At 39.4% G+C, this 20,843-nt stretch overlaps 1 protein-coding gene across 2 annotated transcripts in view; it reads right to left on the bottom strand.

Annotated features, from left to right (window-relative positions):
- Positions 1-20,843, bottom strand: part of zfpm2a (zinc finger protein, FOG family member 2a) — a 172,347-nt gene that overhangs the window by 60,157 nt on the left and 91,347 nt on the right. Inside the window, exon 5 of one of the 2 annotated variants that reach the window (XM_024267352.2) lies at positions 3,508-3,619. In XM_024267352.2, the coding sequence (XP_024123120.1) occupies positions 3,508-3,619 (112 nt within the window). The remainder of the gene's footprint in view (positions 1-3,507; positions 3,620-20,843) is intronic. The other variant, XM_024267353.2, reaches the window with a different exon arrangement.

Genomic DNA, 20,843 nt, shown 5'->3' with positions numbered 1-20,843 from the left:
AAATATTTTTTTAATTAAGTCTTTTTTTAATTGCTGCTGACATAAAACTATCTAACACAATATTTGCTGCACTGAGATGATCTCATGTCTTTTATTTTGAAAGGGAGTCGCGTTAAAAGTTGCTGTTTTACAATTACAAAACAGATGATATTTTTCTCATGTTTACATGTTTTTCATGTACAAAAAACAATAATTTATTGACATTTGTAAGACTTTGTGAGTTGTGGTTGGTGAGAAATCCACCCGATTGGCTCTTTAAATGTTGAAGGTTGCAGACCTCTGGTCTAGTTCAGGGGTCTGCAACCTGCGGCTCCAGAGCCACATCTCTGGTTAAAGAAATATAAAGTTTTTAAAAAAAACGACAGTACTGAGCTAAAACATTTCAGACATCAGATTTTTGGGCGCAGTGTACCTCGGAAAATCAGTTGGAAGTCAGAAAGCATGACCAGAATTAACTGGATTACAAAACAGATTTTCTATTTTTGAACAATATTTAAGTGCGACTTATGAATTGAAATACAGTGACAATTGGCTCCAATGTTATTTTTTTGGTTGGATCAATGTATGTTTGGCAGAGATCTACCACAAATGGTAAAATATATATATTTTTTGTCACTGCTGACATTCCACTACCTGCTCCTACATTGGCAGCTGATTCTATGTGACACAAGGTGTCTTTTATTTTGAAAGGAAACCAGGTGAACCTCTGTCAAAACATATAAACTGCTTCATATTTTGAAAAAAAGGGTATTTTCTCTTTATATTATGTTTATACAAAAGAAGATCATTTTTATTTCATATCATAATGGTAGCATTGACTTAAATGTGTGATTGCTTAGTAAGCATTCAAACTATAGTGATTCTCCTGCTTCTTTCCGTACATTTTTGGCACATGAAAACTCACTTTCAGTGATTGCAGGAATCTTGATATCAAAACATTCAGCTTGTTCAGGCCTTTTTTTGTTATCCATAAACTTGATAGTTTTTGAAATATTGAAAAAAATATGCTCCATAGGAAAAGACTGGGAGAATCTTCAAATCTCAACATTTTTATTAGATTAGCAACAAGCCCTTAAATACTTTCCTAAGCTGTTTTCATCTTTTATACAGTAATTAAAAGAAAATTGACTTCACCTAATATTTAGCAACATGCTAAAGTTTGGCTCATTTAGTTTACTGAGGAATTTTAGGCAATTTTGGAGTTTAGCTAGTATTTTAGCAATGTGTTAGCTTTTTAGCTAATTTGGCATCTATTGAGGTTTTTATGCTAATTTGGAGTTTAGCTAATATTTTTGCAACATGCTAACGCTTTTGTTTTCTGCGGCTTTTATAGGCCAATTTAGAGTTTAGCTTCTATTTTAGCAACAGGTCAACGTTTTTGACTAATTTAGTTTACTGAACATTTTTTACTATTTTGGAGTTTGGCTAGCATCATACTAGCTTTTTTGGCTAGTTTGGCATCTACTGAGTTTTCTTATGCTAACTCTGAGTTTAGCTAACATTTTAGCAACATGCTAATGTTTTTGGTTAATTTGTTTTCTGAGGTTTTTATAGACTAATTTAGACTTCTATTTCAGCAACAGGCTATTTTTTGACTAATTTAATTTACAAAGGAATTTTAGGCTGTTTTTAGTTTAGTTAGTTTTAAAGCAGTGAGCTAGCTTTTTTTTTCTTATTTGGCATCTAAGGTTTTTTGGGCTAATTTAGAGTTTAGCTCATATTTAAGCAACACCCTAAATATGTTTGCAAACTTGACATGTATTTGGGATTTTTTTAGCAATTTTACAAAGAATTTTTCATAAATTTATGTCAGCTCTCATAGTTCTTTAACAACATTTCTAGTCTTCGCAAATTTAACATTTTGCAAATAACTTTTGCATTTTCAGCAAATTCATTCAGTAATTAAAGTAAATTGCGTCACCCTTTTCAGCAAAAAGCTTCAGGATATTCAGTAACTATTTTCAGCAAAAGCATTCACAATAGCATTATCACAGGTAATTCAACTTTTCTAGTTGACATTATTTTTCTTAAGGATGAAGTGAGACTTTGTGGCTCTTGCTGCATTTCGGAGGGTGAAAAATGGACCCAAACGGTCTTGTAAGTGTTGAAGGTTGCAGAACCTGGTCTAGTATCTGTAATCAATCCTGTCAGAGCAGCTGGAGATGACAGGAGAGAGGAAAGTTTTACTTTGAGGAGGATTTAGACTCAAGAACTCAAACACACAACAGTTCTCACAAGGGGTCGTCTAGAGATGATATTGTGTTTAATTTAATAAGGTCAAGCTTGAAGCGACAAACAAAGGAGCTGTCAGCAACACCCCGCCGAGGTGAAAGATGCTAGCCTGGCGTGATGCTATCTACCCGCTCCACCAGTAGCGAGGGAAATTCACTTGACTTTAGAAGAAAAAAAAATCCTGTTATTGGCCTTTTTTGTTTTATACAGTCGCTCTCTGTGCAAAAAGATTAGAAGATTTTAAAGAAGTGCGTAATCTGCTTTAACAGCTTATCAAAACTTTAGCGATCTGGTGATAAAGAGCACAAAGTTAAGTAGCCGGTTAAGAGGATAACTCCCCAGTGCAGTCTAGTGATTAGCAGATGAGAATTGGGAGACCGAAAATCCGGGTTGCAAATCCCACTCCTGCCACATTCACTTTGAGGGAGAAGAGGCTCCATTTCAGCTTTGAGGGGTATTGTCACGCTGTAATCATTTCTGAAAAGTGATAAATGAAGCCCCCTTTCCTTCACCCTTTAGAACCCGAAACACAACTTTATTTACGTATTTATTCTGCTCGTTCTCTCTGGCGAACGCCTTTCAGGACCCAATTATAGCTGAGGGAGCCGTGCACTTTGATGAGCGGTGACAGTTCAGGCATCTCCCCATACCATCTGCAGCAAACGCAGCCCTCCTCTGATCTGCAGAGCAGACTTTTAATGAGAGTTTGCACCACACAATGCAGCAGATTGAGGAGTTTATCTGAATGACTGGGGGGTCATTGGAGTTTTTGCTTTACTGTCACTTCTGCATAAACAAAATTCTCTTTATTTTCATCCCAAATCATCGGGATGCAGCTGATTCATTAAAGATATATGACGGAGGCAGAGTTAGCAAATGAAGGAGGCAAAGCCATCTCATCTCCTGCTTTCCTCGTTATCTTCCCGCGATAGGGATTCACTTGGTATAACAGAGCATTAATTACCTTGTGAAATCTAAAGACCATTAACTTTGTGTGTCAAGTGATGTTTCTCAGCTCTTAATCAGAGTTTTAGTGATATAAATTACCCTTTGAGTGAGCGCGGGGCTGTGCGCGCCTTTTTCTGCGTGTCCTTGCAGCTGCGTAGACGCAATTACTCGCGAATGTTTGTGACTTTGAAATGTGAGGAGAGGGAGAGACAAAAGAGGAAACGGAGAGAAGGAGGCAGAAGAGGGGTGGATGGAGGGGTGGATGGAGGGCCGGCGTGCTGCTCTGCTCTGCACAGAGATAACAGGATGCCAGAGCTGCCCGCTTACCTTTGCTGTACACCACGCAGTTGTTTTTGTTGTCCTCCGCTCCCTGCCAAGTCACATCCAGCAGCCACCTGGGGCCGGCGCTCAGCACCACCGGGACCGTGCTCTTCGTCTTCTGGTCGAGGACAGATAACAAACACTAATCATTTGCTTATTTTGGCGATTAAAGAAATATTAATAACCAGCAAGTTCCGCTCTTCTGCTTCTCTGAATGGCCACAAAGAGACAATTTAGGAAACTAAACGGCATGCAGCTCATGTCCAGCCTGGTTCCACTCGTGGAGAAGATACAGTGGGTGTGCTGAAGATGGCCTGCAGAAGGAAGCTGCAGTTGGAAAGGATCAAAATGGAAGCGAGTGATCCAGCATCTGATCGCTCAGATTACGAGGAATATCCCAGGTGTCTGGGAATTGTAGAAAAAAAGAAAAGGAATGGGATGGTGGCTCTCGGAGCAGAGGAAGTGAGTGTTCTGCTGTGAACTTTGGACACATTGTGCTGCACTATCGCCAGGATCTCACTATTTCCTGAAACAAGCGGGAAAGAATTTAAAGAATCAGTATCCATTTCAAAGGGCGATTGAGGTTAGAGTTTTTATAATATGCCGGAAAATTATTCTGAATGTGCAAGGTCGTTTTTCTTCTCGGTCAGAGGTCAAACGTGGAGTTTTGTTCCTCAGAAAGAGAAAAAAAATTAAGCAGTGATACAGAGAGCAGCATCCAGCCTAATGTATTCAGCTGCTGCAGTGTCCCCCGCTTATCCTCAGATTTCTTTTCTTTCATTTTGCTGTTGTAAAGCATGCGTTGGTAGGGGTGGGTTGATAAAAACTCATTTAAGCATTTAAATTAATTTAATTTAACAGATCAATAATCGATTGATAAAAATATGGATGGATTTAGCACCTTCAGCTAAAGTCTGCTAGCTTAATGCTAACATTTAATGGAATTTCCCATAGGACGGCTAACACTCGGTTGACCTAAACATACATTGCTGACTAAATGAACATAAACTAAAACATAGTTTTTTCCTCATTCTTTCTTCTTCTTCTGGAATAAAGAGTAATGCTATAGCGTGATCGCCACCTAGTGGCCAAACTGAAACGCCCTCCAGGAGAAGCAGAACAATGTTTACAATGTTCATGATACAATGTTACAATGTAAGCCACATGTGTCCAAGTCAAGGCCCGGGGGCCACATCCGGCCCTCCAGGTAATTCTATCCGGCCCTCCAGATCATTTTATTTGATTGTCATTAATGGCCTGATTTATACCTTGTATAATTTTGACAAAATATATTTGTATGGATAGTATAAAATATTGAAAGTTACTTAAGGTTTAAGTTGATTTATTCTGTGATAATATACCTGCTTTTTGTTAAAAAGTTACAGTTTCAATTTTTTTTTAAATAACCATTCTGATAGCTTTTTGGACAATTTTACCATTTAATAAGATTTTTTAGGCTATTTTGGAGTTTAGCTGATATTTCAGCTACATGCTAACTGTTCTGGCTAACTTGAGGCTTTTTTTTGCTTTTTTAGGCCAGTTTGGTTTTTATCTAATATTTTTAGCTGACTTTTAGGTTTAGTGTTTTCAGTTATCACCTTCAGCATCTTCAGCAGCCAAATTCAGCTTACAGCATTCATACTAGTATTATTGCAGGTAATGCTATATATCTAGTTCATACTTATGTTAAGTTCAGTTTTAAAGTTTTCAAAATGTAGTTTTAGAGTGTTCAATAAATGTTTATCCTGTTAGGCCTGTGACCTTAAGTCTCATCATTTCACTTTGTACAGTATGTGAACTGGATTAGATTAATATAAATGTATTCAAAACATATAGTAGATTATTAATGTATTTCTAAACAAATGTTTAAAATTAAATTGAATTGAAGAATCAATAAAAACAATCAGAATTGAATCGATTCAGGCTCTTATGAATCAAATCGTTTCTATAAATTAGTATTGATACCCAGCTCTATGCGTTGGTGGTGCATGTATGTCCGGGGGGGGGCTGTTACATCCTACGGTGACAGTCCTTCCAGGCCACTGCTTTTGAACTCGCCCCCACCCGTCATCAGGATGCTGCAGAAATAGTTTGGCTGAGAGCAAACGGGCTGCTTTGCAACATCTCCACACTTCATTCCTCTGCCCCCGTCTCAGTGAGGGACAGGACACTGTCCATCTGTCTAAAGGCGCAGAGAAATCCCAGCCCTCTGCCGCGCTTCGCACTCATTTCTCCCCCGCAAAAGGCAACAACCTTCAAGGATAAATGCAAATGTCACTTGAGCATGTTAAAGGTCTGAATTGGCACAGATATGCACAAAAGATGAGCACTGTGCTCCGGCAATGCCCCCTCCTCCTCCTCCACCCACCTACCCATCTCTCTTACCGTGAACTCTATCCACTTGGAGGCTGGTTTCTATTTTTTTTTTTTTTTTTAGGGAGATTTATTTACAAATAACAAATGCCTCTCAGAGGCTGATAGGAATCGTTTTCTTCAGGCAAAAGGAAGGAAACAAATTCCCGCACATATAAAGGCACATTTTTAAATATATATATAGCTTTGCACATTGGCACCTTCAAACTGATCAAACACAGACAGGGAATTGCGTGTTGATTTTCGCTTCCCTCCTCCTGGCATCTCCTCATCCCGCGCTGGCAGCAGATGAGACGGCGAGGACCTCTGTATTTTAAGTCATTTCACATTTTAAATTAGCCCCACAATGAAGTCTTCTATCTGGCTAACCTGAAAATCTCACACCCCTGTCAAAAGAGCAGAGCAGACCGGCCGATTGTTGCCATGGGCGACTATCTCAAATGGGAATCAGATTAACCCTTTCTCAGATCTCCAGACTGGAGCCATCTCTTGTTCAGAGGCGAGAGGCTTCTCCTCCACCCCCCACCCCCCCGTGCCCGAGGGAATTCATGATATTAGAGTTCCTCTGAATGTAGACACAAAATATTACATTCTTTCTGCGCTAACTGGAAACCTTTTAAATGCATCACTTAAATGTCACTTTCTTCTATTTTTCTTTGGAGTCTTTTTCTTGGAAAGTGAACAACCGACGACCCCCCCAGCCCTGATTTACATAAACACCTCCAGTTACAATATGTGCTTTGTAAGCACGCCGCAAAGACAAAGAGGTGCGCGAGCGACGCCAGGATTAAGCAGCTGCAGCCGGGGAAACATTTGCTGCAAAAATGGCGGCGGGCAGCAGAAATGCAGAGTGACAGGCCGAAAAATTACAATTTGTCTGGAGAGAGGGGAGAGCCCGAGCACTCGGCTTTGAGGGAAACCGACGAGTCGTCCGGCTACTGCGGCGTTCTCCTGTAAATCCAAACAAGTGTGCTGAGACGACCCCTGTTGGTTACTTTGATTCATCTGCTAAAAGCATATATTCATGCTTTGATGTCGTAAAATACTTTAAATGAATGTGCTCTGTCATATATCAGACATTGATATATTTTACTTAGAGCTGTCAGGCGATTAAATTTTTTAATCGCGATTTATCGCATTTTGTCCAGAGTTAACTCTCGATTAATCGCAAATTTACATGTGGCCTTTTTTTAAGGAAAAAAATGTGTGGTTCGTGGAATTTAGCAGTTCTACATTAATTATGAAAACAAGAATGACAATATTAATAGTTTTCATCAGAAATACTTTATTTTGTAACATTGTATTGAGATAAACTTTCTTAACAATAAAAGGCTGTAACATAAAATGCCTAACAAAAGCCCAAGTGCAAGTGAAGGGCATTTTAAATTCAAAACTTCAATCAACGTTCAGTAAAATAAAATAAAAAACATCAAAAATAACATTTCCATAACACTTTCATGTTCATTTTTTGTCAGGACCAAATCTTTTCCTCCTCTGCTGAACTACAGTAATAAATGAAATAGAGATTCATCATTTCCAATGAACTTTTGTTTTTTAAAACCTTAAAGACTGAGAAAAGCGGGATACACTGTGGATAGTTTGACAGTCTGTTACTGCCGCCGCGTTCTCTGGCTGCAGCTCGATGCAGCGACGTGTCCAGCGGAGCTCACACCATGAATATGCCGACAGACAGAGAGCTATGCTGGGGCTGGATCACGCTCAAACCTCCAGAACATTTAAAACGTCCCCCGGTGCGCTTGCTGTTCGGAACGTCGGGGGTCCGCAGCTCTCGGGACGCGGCGCCGGACGCGAGCCGGTACCACCAGACGTGGTACTGGACGCGAACTGGAGCCGGGTTAGGGTGCAGGAGCTCTCCAGGTCCTAGCGCCGGCCGGTTTTAGCTCGCAGCTCGGTGTTTGGAGACCCGCCCGTGATCTAGTTTGAGAGCAGCCGGTGAGTTGGAGGGCGGGACGCCCGCGCGCGCGGTATGAAAAGGCACGTATGAGAAAGTCCGCGATTAATGCGTCAAAAAAATTGTCGGCGTCAAGCACATGTCAGATTAATGCGTTTTTAATGCGACAAATCTGACAGCGCTAATTTTACTGGATTGGCCCTTTCCTATTCGCCGCTATAGACAGAGACGTGCGCGCTCACAGGCGCCATTGCTATGCATTGAGTCGCGTCAACACAACGCAGCTGTTTCAATGTAAGACAAGCAGGCATCAACCACAAAAAAAAAAAAATCGGACTAGCTCCCTTATTTTTTAACCGATTTTCACAAAACATGGCTTGAGATATATTTACATTTGTATTATCTCTAAAATTGAATGACTTGATGACGTGTAAGATTGTGATTGGTCCGGACCATTAGACCACCATCACGTGAAATGACACACACACCATGTTACCAGGTAACTGAGGAGGTCCAAACAAGTACACACATAATCACAAAAGGGAGCGCAAAATTTGCAATCAATGGCAAAAACCTTGATAACAAAATAATCAGATCGAGGGGAATCATCACAAGATCATGATCGTTATTTTAATAGAGAGAAATCAGGCTGGGAAACGTGAAGTTTGTTCTAAAGTGTGTGCTAGCAAGTAACATGCTAGTTTGTTGTTAGTCGCACGTAAAAAAGAAAAAGAAAGTGACTATTAGCATGAAATTTTTTCTAAATACATCCTGGAAGTGTTGAACTTCTTTTAGGTCGTATGGACCGGAGGAAATCCCTCTAGAATATGCAGCTCGCTTTCTGCTCGGTGACATAAACACTGAGGAGAGCAGACGTTAGTGAAGGAGATGTCAATGTCAAAAATAATAAATAAAAGACCGAGCAGATCTCAACACTTTACTTTCTTTCTTTCTTTTAATAAACTTTATTGTAAACATCAGTTTCAGTACAGAAAATTGGTCCAAAATCGCTAAATCGTTTGTATAAGTGGCGTTACTCTAGTGTGATGTCATCACTAGTCACAAGCCCCCGAGTTAATCTTGCAGGGCGAGCACATGTGGTACCTGACGGGGAAACCTGTCTGAGGTCCAGGGAATCCCCAAAAATGGACCAAATCACATGAAAAGCTGGACACAAGGAAGATGAGGGACACCGTTTATTAAAGAAAAGAACTGTGTCCTGTGAAGAAAGAAAACAAAATCTTTAGTTTGCTGGTTCAAAACAAAAATCAAGACCGAGAGATTGGAACCTAGAAAGTAAGTCAGAGAGACTGCTGACTCAGACACGTTGACCGTCTGAGTCAGTAGCTCCCTGATAATAATTGGATCTAACTAACAAAAAGAAACATAGCAGGCCCCCAAATAAAGACTACCAAGGTCCAACCCCAAACTAAAATAACAAAACCCACCAGCATAAGACTGCTGAGGAAACAAAGGAGGAAAAAGAGAACCAAACAAACCAGCACAACTCAAACTCAAAGACCTCCTGCTCCACAGCCTCCTGACTCCTCCTCTGGCTTAAACACCTGCCAGGTGTTGATCGAGATCATTCGCCTCAACAGCCATAACACAAACCCAGAGAGGAGACTGATGAGGTTCAGTGGTATGACTGGTTGATAAACTTGACAAATGAAGTAAACTAGTCTATTTCCTTTTAAAAACACCTCAAAGTGCTGAACAAAGAACAAAAAACACTCTAACGCACATACAAATAAAATCAGATAATGTAAAAATCTACCATCATGAAAAAAAACGACATATTTTGTTGTTTTTGTATTGACGCCGTCTTCTTTCTTCAGTGTTTAAAGTGAACGCTGCAGATTCTAGCTGGGCTTCCTCCAGCCAAGAAACATGTTCAACACTGGTAGTACGTATTTATGAATCACATGTGAATATTTACTTAAAAAATTAGCAACATGTAGCCTCAGACGCACTAAAAATCCATGCAGAGAATGCAGGAATCTGAACCTTTGCTGCACAGATTATAAGTACCCAACGGGAATTTCCATCAGTTTTTGTGCTGGTCGCACGTTAACATGAGGGAATAAAATCATATGTTTTAAAACATCAAACAATAAAATAATAAATCATTAAAGACATCAATGATGCCCCAAGCTAGCATGCTACATGCTACATGCTAGCTCCCACTTTAGCACAAACTTCCCAGCCTAATTTCTCTCTATTAAAATGTGATTCCTGTCCTGTGATGATTCCTCTCCATCTGATTATTTTCTTGTTGTGGTTTTTGAAGTTGATTCCAAACCATTTTGAGGTTCTTATTCTAACTCGTTCTTCACTCGGGAAGACTCAGTAAAGCCGCATGTCTGTCCCGTGATTTCCGATCCAGTAATATATATCAATGTGTGCAGATTCTCATCTTCCAGGCCGTAAAGCCCCCCCGGCCTTCTCCTGTGAGTTTATCTACCTTCTGCCTTCACTCCAGTGGTTTCAATACTCTGTTGGTATTTTTATTTCTACTTTTTATCCTCTGAGCTCCGTTCCTCCTGTAAGAGATACAGCCACCAAAACAGTGTAGTCAGCGCAGGAGTGATTACAAACTGATGCTCCAAATTCACTATAAAATGAAAATCAATATTTCCACAAGTTGCTGTAACATAAAAGATAACCTTCATTGATTTTTCTAGACTTAGGCCTCTCCGATAAAATCTAATATAAATTTTCTGCCCCGCGGATTTGGATCAGAGCAGAGCCGGGCGGAACGATAAGTTCCGCGCACATCTCTCAGACTTGGATTTTTTTTTCCTCTTCCAAGCCAGGGCTGTGCTATTTATAATTGGTCCTGTGTGAGCAAAAGCTTCTATCAGGAATCTGTTCTAATTTTTATTACTGAGAAGCTAAAGCCTGTTCCAGATAATTTGGAAATTTCAGGGGAATTGTGATAGAGCTGATGGCACAGCCGGACCGACTCAGAAAGGAGCTAACCTGTAATAGCCTCTGTGGCTGCGCTGATTAAATGTTGCCATAGATGAAAGACCTGCCATCACCGCAATAAATTAACCAATCACACAAATCCCAAGTCGCTACTAATCCCTCCTTGATACCATGATCCTCTGATCAGCTGAAGGAGGTGAAGAAGAAAGTGGCTGGTGACACTCAGCCTCCTTCCTGCCTCCCTGTGTAAACAACAAGCTAATGATATCACCGCTGACCATTTCACCACCACTGGCTACTCTTAACCCGCTTCATGGTCAGGGCAGGTGAAATCGATACAGACCTTGGGTGGGAATGATTATTTTCCTCATCGCACACAGACACACACACCCCGCCGCCAAGGTCACTGACTGGCACTGTATCCGTCTTGATCCCACAGCTGCGGGATTTAGACAACTGAGAGATCAAACCGGCTCTGTCGGAATATATCAGGACGTTCCCGGGGTTTTTACATTCAGCTTTCAACATCCACTCGCTGGGAAAGTGCTGCCTTTTTTATTTTTGGTCATAGAGGATTTGGGAGTTGTTGGCCTGTCAAATAATTTGGACTGATAATACGCGCACAAACACATATGGGTGATGTCAGGTTTGTGTCCGAGGCGGAGTGAGGATAAAGGATTTGTACCTGTTCTACCAGTCAGTTTACAGCAGACAGCACACTCACACCTTGATAACGTCCATTGCAATTAGTTGTTCACTGCGATGAAACAAATTGCATGTGGTCAACTGGAAATTTCATTAAGGGAGATTTTCCTCCAGCCCTCGTTATCGCTCCGCGTATTCATATTTTCTTAGCCTCAAGGATGGATGAGGTTTTTTGTTTAATAAAGAAGTCACAGTCGGTCCATGCTTTTGAACCAGCTGCTGCATACTTGATTTTTTTTCCAGTTTATGTCAACATCCTACATAAAGTGGGAAATTCTTCCGTCTCTGAAGACGGCCTTTGTGTCATTCTCTCCTCCTCTGCATGGCGTGGTTACGGCTGCTGAGATGAAAAGACACCTTCAGTCTGCTTTAAAAAGCAAGAAAGAAATGTACAAAAATAAGGTAAATATTGCTTAAAATTAGAACAATGATCTGCCAACAGAACAAGAAAATTTGGCTTGTCAAGACGTTTCAAAACCATTTCTAACCTCATAGGAACCACAAATACCTTAAAATTAGTATATTCTTACTAATATCAAGCTCTTTTTGACCAATAGAAATATATTTTTTAAGATACATTTTCTAAAAATGATTTTTTAACCCTAGAGCACGATCGCCGGGTGATTTTCACCCGAGCAAAAGTACTAGATTTCCAATATATTGTATTTTTCTGAGTGTCCCTGGGTAAAGTCATACGTGTCCCAGGAATGGATGAACCAAAGACCAAATCTCTAGTATCATTAATTTTATTTTTTTAGGATTTTTTTGTTCTGAAATTCCTAATTTTTCTGTAATTTTCAAGCATGATTTTAGGATCTTCTTGTGCTTATATTGTCCTTTTCATACATAATCCACAGTTGAAAATAAGGTTATCTTAACATTCGGGATCTGTTTGTTGAAACCAGCCAAAAATATTTAAAACAAAAGTACTTTTCTAATCTTTGTAAACAATAGCACTTTTCTTTTCTTACTAGAAATTCTTGAATAAAGGCAAAATTCCTGCATTGATCTTTGCCATACAAATGTCACATAAAGATAATGTTACTGTTGTAACTGTTCACATTCAAGTTTTTACTCATAATAAGTAATAAAATCTTAATATCTTATTGAGATAATTTAGTACCAAAACTCTTAAAATAAGGAAAATTATCTGCATAAAATCTACTAAGTGAGAAGAATTATCTCCCCATGAGCATGTTTATGCTTGTTTTAAGATAGTTCATCTCACTTAGATTTCCCTTTCTGCAGTGTTCCTCCCGCCCCCCTCCCCATCGCCCTCTCTAAGGCTACTGCATCTGCTTTTGGAGACTAAATAACAGAAACATGCAGGAATTGCACACTAATTCCCCTCAGAGATAGATCTTGGCTTGTGCCCTGTCATAAATCAGAGAGTTTCGATATGAAATGAGGCAAGCTGCTCTAATCATTTCTGCATTTCAAATTGGATCGCTGGCTCAATCGCTTGGCTTTTAAACTGCTTGCCTAAGAGCAAATGTGAGGTGGGAGATAATTCAGCTGAAATCTCTGCTCTGCTCTGCGCTGCGCGGCGGTTAGTTTACTGCTTGAGTGCAAGAGAATGCTTTTTTCTTTCCTTTGCCCATCTTTCTCTTTTCAACTCGGTTAAATTGACTTTTCATTTTAAAAATCGATTAAATTGAGAGAGTCACCGCTGTTCCCGGAATCTTTAAAGGGACACCCATCACTGTGCGCATGTGCCTTTATTTGGCAGCTGCTATCATGGCGCCGCTATGAGGAATAAATATTTTCTCATTTAAATCACCTTTTATCCTGCTGACTGGACTGTAAGCCTCAAAGTTCATGTGCTGCATTAGCTATTACTTATTTCAGATGAAATGCTCACAGTGCTCGTATTAACGCTGCATATGGGAGGTGCTGCACGATGACTGCGTGTTCTCTTCCCTTTTTCAGGGCACGAGAAAGCCGACAAACGACGAGCCATTTGGGATTTTGATCAAAAAAGCTGCATCCCATAATAAAAAGTGCACCTCGGCATAATTTTGTGTCCTTAAATGAATCTCCAGTTGACTAAATAAGAGAGAAATGGGGGCAAGAATAAAGATTAAGAATGGGGAACACTATCTGTGCTCCATGCTCCATTCTCAGAGACCTTCAGGCACTTCAAGGTGCTCCAACTCTAAACCCAAACAATTTAGTTTAAGCTGCAACTGCCCTGAAGACAAGCAATCCCCTTTCTCCACCCCACTCGCTCCTCTGCTTTCTTTCCCCTCCATCTTCTTTCATTCTTTTGCAAACTTCTTCTACATGAGTTTGTTTGAATTCATTTCTCCTGAGTCTTATCAACTTGTTTTAATTACAATTAGTGTCAAACTCAATCACACCAGGGGCCTTAACCTGAAACACACCTTAGGTCGCGGCCGAACAGGATAAACAGTTATTGAACACTCTAAAACTACATTTTTAAAACATTAAAACTGTAACTTTTAACATAATTATGAACTAGATATATAGCATTACCTGTGATAATTCTAGTGTGAATGATGTAAGGTAAATTTGGTTGCTGAAGATGTTAGTGCTGATAGTTGAAGATGCTGAAATTGAAAGCTAAAAATATTAGCTAAATACCAAACTGGACTAAAAGACTAAAAAAAAAAAAAAACAGCTTTATGTTAGCCAAAACAGCTAGCATGTAGCTGAAATGTTAGCTCAACTCCCAAATAACCTAAAAAATTCAGGACAGCTAATACTCTTTATACCAATAACTACTGAAGTCAATCACACCAGATGTTCTGCTCCTATCAGGTGACAAAGGCCTTTTTTCCTGCAGAGTGTTTGGACGGTGTAAACAGCAGAAAGCTGAATGTGCAACGTGTGTCTCCAGGGTCTGGTCTGGGGGGCGGACGCTCGCGCCCTGCGCTGTGGCGTTTCTGCTAACGATGTGAATTACACAAAATTTCACATTTGAATTCAAGAAAGTTGTTTGATCTTTTGCATGTAAGTTGAGTCTGACTCCTGGAGCAGCGAGGGAACATAATAGGGAAGCCTGAGCCTGTAATGTTCACCTGTATGGATATTACCGTGGCCCCTGGGGGTCAGGGTGGCAGGTGGCACATTCTCTGGACAGATCCTGCCTTTTCTCCGTCGGAATAAACAGGGAGTTTCCTCGGAGAGGGAGAAATGGAAACTCGGGAGTCAATCAGTCAATGAGGTCACAACAAATCCCTGCTCTCATAAGCACACAGGGAAGACTAGGATCAGTCAGAGGCGGTAAATAAGGACAAACAATAAAGTGCTTGAATAAAGTCCCTGACTTAAGATAAACCTCAGTGCCCCCTTTAGGTATTGGATTTTCATATTCTTTTGAACTCCCTGCTCTTCTGTCAGGGAGTTAAACATTTTGATGTATTAAAATGGCATCTACTTTATATGAATTTATATTTCAGGAGATTCTCACCCTCCCCACAGCAGCCACAGCTCACTCTAAAATAATTAGAAATTCATCAGAAATGAGACCGGCAGATGAAATCTGACGAGTGGCCCAAACACCTGAGTTCAATAGTTTGATCGCCGGGGTAACGGGGTCTGTCTGACTCCACTGTAAAAGAGCAAAAATATTTACACCAAGTTAAGTAAATAAGATAAAGATGGTGAACTTGCCCCGCGCTAAATGCATTAGACGTGAACTTTCTTATCAGGGGCAGAGCACACAGGCTGCTAAAAGATGGCTTTCCTGAGCTGGAAATGGTCTTTGTTACCCAATTAGTCTGCTGACGACCCTGTGGTGTAATATTCCCGCTCTGACAGCCTCATATACATCCGTCTAATGAGGGCCCGCTGGACCACCAGGGAGAAGACGGTCATCACTTAGTTCTCTTTGGTGCCTATCGGCTTTCTCATCAGCAAACTTTCCTTTTCTTTTGTTGGATGAGTGTTTTTCTCTGCTTGGTTGATCATCCGTCCAGCCTTTCTGACAGCGTTCCTTTTAAGTAGGTCCAGGACCAGTCAGGTTAAGGATCAGAGGACTCGGACCAGAAGATCTGGTCAAGGTCTATTGGCATTCATCCAGCAGAAGCAACCGGGTTTGTGTGGTTCCACTTCCCTGCTCAGAGCATCCAGCAGGTCCATTACAAAAGCCTTGATTCTCATGTGTCCAACACGCCGCTCTTGTTTCCAGATGCCTGCTCTGATCTGTCTTATCACAAGAAGTTTGAACTGAACGGTAAAAGAAGTGCAACAAATAAGAGGTTTATTTATAATATTCCTATAGGCCAGGGGTCCTCAAACTACGGCCCAGGGGCCGAATCCGGTCCTCCTCCACATTTGGCCCGGCCCCAGAAACTGCTTTGGCTAAATTAGACCTTTTTTTCATAGTTTTTTTAGGCTAATATAGCAATTATCTAATATTTCAGCTACATGCTAGCTTTTTTGGCTAATTTAGACTTTTTCGTTTTTTTACGCTAATTATGAATTTTATCAAATGTTTCAGCTACATGCTAGCTGTTTTGGCTAAATTAGACTTTTTTGTTTTTGTTAGGCTAATTTGGAGTTTGGCTAGTATTTCAGCTTTATGCTAGCTGTTTTGGCTAATTTTGGCTTTTTTCAGTTTTTTGGGCTATTTTGAAGTCTAGCAAATACTTCAGCTAAATGCTAGCTGTTTTGGCTAATTAAGAACATTTTGAGTTTATTCTGCTAATTTGGCATTTCCCTAATATTATAGCTAGCTATCAAATTCACTGTTTTCAGCTATTAACTTCAGCATTTTCAGCTATCATTTTATACATCTTCAGCTATTAATCTATCACAGGTAATGCCATATATCTATTTTTTAAAGTGTTTTGCTTTTTCTATGTAGATTACAGAAATGAATTATTGTAAATTTGGCTATGTGAGGCTTTCTGGAAAGCCATAAATCTTTACGTTTACACTGTGATTATGACACTTTTTCTGACCCGGTCCCACATCAGAGAAGAAAACAGTTATGTGGCCCTCACCAGAGAAAGTTTGGGAACCCCTGCTATAGACTGACTGGTTTTGAGAGTTCACCAACGCCAACAGTACTATCTTGCAAATGAAAACAGTCCAGGATTATCTCCAGCTCTTCTCAAGGAACTTGTTTCAACATGCTATCGGTGTCACAGCCATGACAGTGACAGATGGCTCAGCAGCTGGCACCACTCAACTTAGTTTCACTTTATTTCTCTTCTTCCTTAGTTGTTAATGTTGTTGTGTTTAAGGCCTGTTGTGTATTTGCTGTAATGTACATGCTAGGCGACGTTCACACTCACTCTGCAACACGCGCACGTGTCAAAGTCAATTATATGTATTATTATTATTATCTACAGCTCGATGTTATCTTGCTAACATATTGAAGCAATACGGTTATAGAGGCTGAGTGATCAGTTAGAATGAAATTATTTAGTTTATTAGAAATGTATTTATTTAATTATTAGAATTATTAATTCTTTCATATATTGGAATAGAGCTGAGACAGAAAATGTCTGGGGAGGGATTTGTGAGATTTGCACCACCTTAATATTTTACACCAAGCTCTTCCAACTATAGGAACATGCACTAGTAAACAGTAGAAGAACAAGAAGAAGAAGAAGCCCCTCCCTGCTCGTCCAGTGTGAACACAATGGGCTGAATGTGTCCATATATAGCTTCAGATAATCAAAGGAGATTTTGAGTGTTGATGATTAATCGTGATTAATCATAACACAAAAGTTTAATTAATCTATATATATATTTTAATTGATTGACAGCACTAATTAAAAATAAATGCTCTAAATGTGTTTTGCATGATTATATTTTGTGATTTCTGCAGATAAGTGGTTACCAAATAGTACAAAAAAAATTGCGATTAATTTTTCCCCCAGTTACAACTAATTAGTTAAATTTTTTTAATCAATTCCCAGCTCTAGTTTTATACGTTACTTCTCTTCATAAATAACCATAGTTTGTATAGAATATGGTTTTGTGAACAGATTGTAGGTCCTTTCTTCCTTTTGGTGTAGCCTATCCCTCCTCAGGCAAATACCTGACCCACAGCAGTAACACATTTATTTTTAATTTTTAATGATTCGACGTAAAATTGTCAAAAGCAGTAAAACATGAACTGACATTTGAAGAACACTGCAGTACACCTGAATCACTGAGATGATAAAGATGACCCTGTAGAGCCACCGACGAAGGTCGCCCTAATGAACTCATCATCAGTGATTAAAAAACAGCAAGATGAGATTATACAACGATCCTGACCGGCTTCAACACATCTAACCTGAGGAGGCAGTATCATGATCTGGGTTTGCTTCATTATCAAGGTCAGGGGGTGACATTTTATCCATGACAAACTTGTTTCAAGGTGAACAACAGATTTTTTAAATTGATGGTTAAGGTATCAGTAAATTCACCCAAAATGGGAGATCTAGATAAATAAATGAGTGCAAACCTCATTAAAGCTAAGTGATTTAAACATACAGTATCCCAAAAAAACACTTAACTAATACAAACACTTAAGCTGTAACTAGGAAACTGATCACATGATCAAAAATCTGGCCTGATCACATAGTTGATGGGTATCGAATGCTGTCTTCCAATCAGCACTGGATATTTAATGTATTCTTATTATGACCAATCTCTTTATATTTCAAGCTTATTATTTCATATAAATACTCCACTAGAAGTCTCCATGTCATGAACGGATCACATGTTATTGCCAGGAAGCCCAGCAGCAGAATATGGCAGCAGTTCAAGCAGGAGGCTAGCAAAAACAGTTCATTCAAGCTAGCAAGACGCTCAATAACTCTTTCAAGGACACTTTAAACTGACAGCAGGTGGCTCTATTAGTTTGTATTCACACAAACAATGACCTACAAATGCATTTTAGCAGAAAAAAGTTTTTTTTTTTTTTCTTGTGCTGCTAACAGACAGACGGCGACACAGCAGCTGCTAACTGCTAAGTGCTAGCTCTGTAGTTTAACCACTTAGGACCTGGGCTGTTCTTTGGTTTGCCTTTTTGTTTTTCTGACAGAGAAATGAAAGTTGAGCAAAATTAACAAAAAAAAAATCCCATAACAAAAAAAAAATTGAAATAAAAAATAAATTGTTCATTTGTTCTAATGATATCAGTCATTAACACACATCATCAAAGTCAGGCTACAACAAAGTTATCATTAATTTTAAGAATTTTAAGATACGAATCGCATTTGGTTAAAATAGTTCTCAAAATATTAAAGTTAAAGTAACAAAACTTTCTCTCAACACATCATTTTTAAGCCTGTTTGTGTCACCACAGATCATTGTTCTAAAATTGTGTGTAGTTACCATTCTTTAAGTCTGTACATTCAAATGTTATTTACAAACAGTATTAATAGATATTTTTTAATTATGTAAGTTGTTTTAATTATATAAAAGTAAAAAAAATGATTTTGAGATTATAAAAATATCTTTCAGTGCCCCCCAAAAAACTGCTTCATTGTCATTACATACATTTTTCTTGTGTGTTAACTTGTTTCCTTATATTTCTATATGCTGTGCAGTTTTATAATGTGGATTTTAAAAGTATCTTTCTTTAAAGTTTTATAATTTTTTACGCATCTGTAAATTCTTTGAATTTTCTCACTCTGACTTTTCAGTCCGTTTTGCTGCTGGTACACTTCACTTTCCCCGCTGGGATGAATAAATTCTGTCCCATCTTATCTTAATTAAACCTCACAATTTAGTGACATTTTGACACAATGAAAAAAAAATTACCAAGAAATACTTTTCAGTAATAATCAAGGAAAATGTACCTGAATTCAAGCAAAGAGTGTTCGACTCATTAAAGATGTGTTTGTTTATTTGATCATATTCAAATCTCAACATATAAAACATGGATAATATTCCATCAAGGTGTTTTTAGTCCACCGCGATGAAGTTATTTTGATCCATTCCAGTCATTATCTGGCCTTGCATGTCCTTTTTAGTGCTTTACTTCAGACTGCCAGACTCAGCCTGAAACGAATGGGTCAGAAATATTGGCAGGGCCTATGAACAGGAAACGATCAGCTCCTTCTTTGTGTTTGTGCTTGGATGGACTCTCTGTGTCCCGCCACGTTTGAGGAAACCATGCAGCCATTACTATAAATTGACCACAAAGCAAATCAGTGAGTCCTGCTCTGCTTATCAGGGGAGCTGCCATATCAGTTTGGGTAGTGGTGTTGTGATGTAAGGACAGCGAAATGTCAGGTTCACTTGTAGATCAAGTCAACCATGTATTATCTCTCAAACGGTGGAGCTCAGCTGCAGCGGTAATGGCTCTGACTAGCTGACTGACTGACTGTTTATGAGCTGGGGGTGGCAGTGACCAGCTGAATTTAAACAGAAGATTTAGAAAAGTACTGATTCCATCTTATGTGAATTTTTTTTTCTATTTAAAGGGGCCATACCACGATTTTCTTAAGTTGTTCAGAGTAAACTATATCCATGTAAGTGATCGTATATTACCTTTGGAACACTAAAGAACAAATTATTTATGAAATCTAGTAGTTTTTATGAACTCTTTTTCTACCCAGAAGTAAAACGACTCCATCTCTGAGACTCCGCCCATTTCATGACATCATCCTAGAGACGTCCTCGTGAGCGTGTCACCCAAAAGAAAAAAAACATCAAATGTTTTAAAAATATTGATGTACATAAAGTGTAGCCTGGGTGTTTATCTGCAAAATTTAGCACTTACAGAGTAGTGATGACTAAGGGGTCCATTTTGCGGTCAAATTCAGTCAAAAAATTTAGACAACACCAGATGAACATTTCAGGATTTAATGAAAGGATGAAAACATTGTTCTGATTAGCACTGGCTGTGAATGTTTCTGTCCTCTTTCAAGCATCTTTAACATTGTATCCAAAATCCTTTTCACGCGTACCTTTCTGCCTTTGCTCAATTATCCATAGTCTGCTCCCCTTATCCACCAAGAAATATACTGCTCCATTTCTCCGCCAGGAAATAGTTGTCTTCCTTTCTCCATGAGACAACAGTCTGCTCCCTTTATCCACCAGGAAATAGTCATCTCCCTTTCTCCATGAGATAATAGTCTGCTCCAATTCTCCACCAGGAAATAGTCTGCTCCATTTCTCTTGTCACCTTCCCAGTATCCATATCTGCTTGCACCATTCTCGGATACATTCAGAATGCATCCCAACATGTCGTGCAGATTCCTCACCAGAAGTTTTTCAGGAAGTTTGAACACTAAACTGAATGATTGTTTCTTGTCCATCACTTAACTGGCTCACAACACAGACAGCAGGCGTCTGCGTGGGGCTCGTGACGCTAGCTGATAGTTGCTAGCTTTGCGGAAAAAGTGTTTGGGGGTGGAGCAGACTCTTCGTGAAGGGGGCGGTTCTCAACTTGTGACATCAGCATGTGAAGAGCTGCTTGTTTTTGTGGGTGTGGGAGGGGCTGGTG

This window comes from Oryzias melastigma, linkage group LG16 (assembly GCF_002922805.2).
Source record: "Oryzias melastigma strain HK-1 linkage group LG16, ASM292280v2, whole genome shotgun sequence".
Classification (NCBI taxonomy): Eukaryota; Metazoa; Chordata; class Actinopteri; order Beloniformes; family Adrianichthyidae; genus Oryzias; species Oryzias melastigma.
The sequence above is the reverse complement of the archived record's forward strand: the minus strand, read 5'-3'. Positions and strand labels throughout refer to the sequence as shown.